The sequence below is a fragment of the Musca vetustissima genome, unplaced genomic scaffold, assembly GCF_032173495.1.
Source record: "Musca vetustissima isolate MV318-11 ecotype Yass unplaced genomic scaffold, APGP_CSIRO_Mvet_v1 utg39929, whole genome shotgun sequence".
In the NCBI taxonomy this organism is placed as follows: domain Eukaryota; kingdom Metazoa; phylum Arthropoda; class Insecta; order Diptera; family Muscidae; genus Musca; species Musca vetustissima.
In genome coordinates this window covers 127,156-131,605 of record NW_026873496.1, presented here as the reverse complement: position 1 = coordinate 131,605, position 4,450 = coordinate 127,156, and the positions used below count along the sequence as shown (strand labels likewise).

General features: G+C 30.6%; 1 protein-coding gene across 1 annotated transcript; it reads left to right on the top strand.

Annotated features, from left to right (window-relative positions):
• Positions 1-696: 696 nt before the first annotated feature.
• On the top strand, positions 697-4,218 carry LOC133325792 (acetylcholine receptor subunit alpha-type acr-16-like; the record flags this gene model as incomplete). Its single annotated transcript, XM_061534516.1, has 4 exons — positions 697-843; positions 911-1,125; positions 3,886-4,059; positions 4,116-4,218. Coding segments are annotated over 4 exons (621 nt in total), but the record flags the coding sequence as incomplete, so codon positions are not given.
• Between the last annotated feature and the right edge of the window lie 232 nt (positions 4,219-4,450).

Below are 4,450 nucleotides of genomic sequence, written 5' to 3'. Positions count from 1 at the left end.
GCCTTGTATAGGCCTCGGAAAAAGATTCTTTAAAAAATCCACGCCTTGTATAGGCCTCGGAAAAAGATTCTTTAAAAAATCCACGCCTTGTATAGGCCTCGGAAAAGATTCTTCAAAAAATCCACGCCTTGTATAGGCCTCGGAAAATAAAGAATCCACGCCTTCCTAAAAAAAATTTACCCTTAATGCAGGTCTTGAAAAAATATTCTTTAAAAAATCCTGGAATTATTCCGAATTTAGTTTTTATTTTAAATTAAATTTTTTATTTAATATTCCTTACAATTTTATTTATTTTTTCATCCATAACAAAAAAAATAATGTACTATAGCTACGCTTCACTATGCACGCTCAGCATGTCGAAAGCATGATCGTACCACTTTTCCAAAAATATTCACTTATTTATTACACCAAATATCTCAAATCATCCAATTACAAAATCCACAAGCCAAAAATAAAACACTCACTAACCCTTTTATTAAATTAAAAAAAAATCGATTAGTTATACTTTATTAAGTAGTTAAAAAAAATAAAAAATATTAAAAAAAAATATTTTTAATTTTTTAAAAATATATATAAACTGTGTGTGTATATGTGTATGTGTGTTGTTAAAAATAATTGAACTTAAAAAATCAAAATTAATCGTTTCCCAATTTCTCTTTTTCTTTTGCAAACAAAAAACAAATTGTTTTGTTATTCTCTTCCAAAACCTGTCCCCATGTGTGTCCAACCTTAGGTACCTATTTCAATTGTATTATGTTTATGGTTGCATCGTCGGTGGTACTGACGGTTGTGGTATTAAATTATCATCATCGTACGGCGGATATACATGAAATGCCACCATGGGTAAATAGCCTTATTCATTATCTGAAATTCTTCTTTATTGTTATTCTAATGTTTTCTTTCGCCTTAGATACGTTCCGTATTTCTACAATGGCTGCCTTGGATTTTACGCATGAGCCGACCTGGTCGCAAAATAACCAGAAAGCACATACTCTTAACGAATCGCATGAAGGAATTGGAACTGAAGGAGCGATCGTCGAAATCACTGCTGGCCAATGTACTGGATATCGATGATGATTTCCGGCATACCGTATCGGGGTCTCAGACAGCGATTGGGTCATCGGCGTAAGTATTACAAAATCATCAAAACAAAACAAAGATTTACAAAATTATTTAAAAAATCCGCGCCTTATATAGGCCAAGGTGTGAGAAAAAATTATTTAAAAAATCCACGCCTTATATAGGCCAAGGTGTGAGAAAAAAATTATTTAAAAAATCCGCGCCTTATATAGGCCAAGGTGTGAGAAAAAATTATTTAAAAAATCCACGCCTTATATAGGCCAAGGTGTGAGAAAAAATTATTTAAAAAATCCACGCCTTATATAGGTGTGAGAAAAAATTATTTTAAAAATCCACGCCTTATATAGGCCAAGGTGTGAGAAAAAATTATTTAAAAAATCCACGCCTTATATAGGCCAAGGTGTGAGAAAAAATGATTTAAAAAATCCACGCCTTATATAGGCCAAGGTGTGAGAAAAAATGATTTAAAAAATCCACGCCTTATATAGGCCAAGGTGTGAGAAAAAATGATTTAAAAAATCGCCTTATATAGGCCAAGGTGTGAGAAAAAATTATTTAAAAAATCCACGCCTTATATAGGCCAAGGTGTGAGAAAAAATTATTTAAAAAATCCACGCCTTATATAGGCCAAGGTGTGAGAAAAAATTATTTAAAAAATCCACGCCTTATATAGGCCAAGGTGTGAGAAAAAATTATTTAAAAAATCCACGCCTTATATAGGCCAAGGTGTGAGAAAAAATTATTTAAAAAATCCACGCCTTATATAGGCCAAGGTGTGAGAAAAAATTATTTAAAAAATCCACGCCTTATATAGGCCAAGGTGTGAGAAAAAATTATTTAAAAAATCCACGCCTTATATAGGCCAAGGTGTGAGAAAAAATTATTTAAAAAATCCACGCCTTATATAGGCCAAGGTGTGAGAAAAAATTATTTAAAAAATCCACGCCTTATATAGGCCAAGGTGTGAGAAAAAATTATTTAAAAAATCCACGCCTTATATAGGCCAAGGTGTGAGAAAAAATTATTTAAAAAATCCACGCCTTATATAGGCCAAGGTGTGAGAAAAAATTATTTAAAAAATCCACGCCTTATATAGGCCAAGGTGTGAGAAAAAATTATTTAAAAAATCCACGCCTTATATAGGCCAAGGTGTGAGAAAAAATTATTTTAAAAATCCACGCCTTATATAGGTGTGAGAAAAAATTATTTTAAAAATCCACGCCTTATATAGGTGTGAGAAAAAATTATTTTAAAAATCCACGCCTTATATAGGTGTGAGAAAAAATTATTTTAAAAATCCACGCCTTATATAGGTGTGAGAAAAAATTATTTTAAAAATCCACGCCTTATATAGGTGTGAGAAAAAATTATTTTAAAAATCCACGCGTTATATAGGTGTGAGAAAAAATTATTTTTAAAAATCCACGCCTTATATAGGTGTGAGAAAAAATTATTTAAAAAATCCACGCCTTATATAGGTGTGAGAAAAAATTATTTTAAAAATCCACGCCTTATATAGGTGTGAGAAAAAATTATTTTAAAAATCCACGCCTTATATAGGTGTGAGAAAAAATTATTTAAAAAATCCACGCCTTATATAGGTGTGAGAAAAAATTATTTAAAAAATCCACGCCTTATATAGGTGTGAGAAAAAATTATTTTAAAAATCCACGCCTTATATAGGTGTGAGAAAAAATTATTTTAAAAATCCACGCCTTATATAGGTGTGAGAAAAAATTATTTAAAAAATCCACGCCTTATATAGGTGTGAGAAAAAATTATTTAAAAAATCCACGCCTTATATAGGTGTGAGAAAAAATTATTTTAAAAATCCACGCCTTATATAGGTGTGAGAAAAAATTATTTTAAAAATCCACGCCTTATATAGGTGTGAGAAAAAATTATTTTAAAAATCCACGCCTTATATAGGTGTGAGAAAAAATTATTTTAAAAATCCACGCCTTATATAGGTGTGAGAAAAAATTATTTTAAAAATCCACGCCTTATATAGGTGTGAGAAAAAATTATTTTAAAAATCCACGCCTTATATAGGTGTGAGAAAAAATTATTTTAAAAAAAAAAATCCACGCCTTATATAGGTGTGAGAAAAAATTATTTTAAAAATCCACGCCTTATATAGGTGTGAGAAAAAATTATTTTAAAAATCCACGCCTTATATAGGTGTGAGAAAAAATTATTTTAAAAATCCACGCCTTATATAGGTGTGAGAAAAAATTATTTTAAAAATCCACGCCTTATATAGGTGTGAGAAAAAATTATTTTAAAAATCCACGCCTTATATATGTGGGCCTTGGAAAAATATTCTTTAATAAATCCACGCCTTATATAGGTGTGAGAAAAAATTATTTTAAAAATCCACGCCTTATATAGGTGTGAGAAAAAATTATTTTAAAAATCCACGCCTTATATAGGTGTGAGAAAAAATTATTTTAAAAATCCACGCCTTATATAGGTGTGAGAAAAAATTATTTTAAAAATCCACGCCTTATATAGGTGTGAGAAAAAATTATTTTAAAAATCCACGCCTTATATAGGTGTGAGAAAAAATTATTTTAAAAATCCACGCCTTATATAGGTGTGAGAAAAAATTATTTTAAAAATCCACGCCTTATATAGGTGTGAGAAAAAAATTATTTAAAAAATCCACGCCTTATATAGGTGTGAGAAAAAAATTATTTAAAAAATCCACGCCTTATATAGGTGTGAGAAAAAATTATTTTAAAAATCCACGCCTTTTTTTTACCTTTAAAAAGTATATTTAATTTTTTTTTTCTATTTTTCCAGGAGTTTCGGCCGACCCACAACGGTGGAAGAGCACCACAATGCCATCGGTTGTAATCACAAAGATCTCCATTTAATTCTTAAAGAATTGCAATTTATAACGGCGCGCATGCGCAAGGCCGATGATGAGGCGGAGCTAATAAGCGATTGGAAATTCGCAGCTATGGTTGTGGATCGGTAAGCAGTTCAAGTATTTAAAATTGAATTTAATAATTTATTTTCCTTCCTTTCAGATTTTGTTTAATTGTCTTCACCCTGTTCACAATCATCGCCACAGTGACAGTTCTGCTGTCAGCACCCCATATAATAGTTCAATAAAATTAGGAGAATAATGTCACAACACTGCAACAACAAAATGCAAATTAATTTTCGATTTAAGTTTTACCTAATCTTAGACTACTATTTTTATGACAAAAACAACAACAACAAAAAATACTCAATATTCGCAAGAGCAACAAAAATGAAATTTCAACAAAAAACAAATCACGTTTCAACAATAACCAAAAAAAATCATCCTCTGCTGCCCCCACTCTCTCTCTCTCTCTATCACTATCTCTCACTATCTATC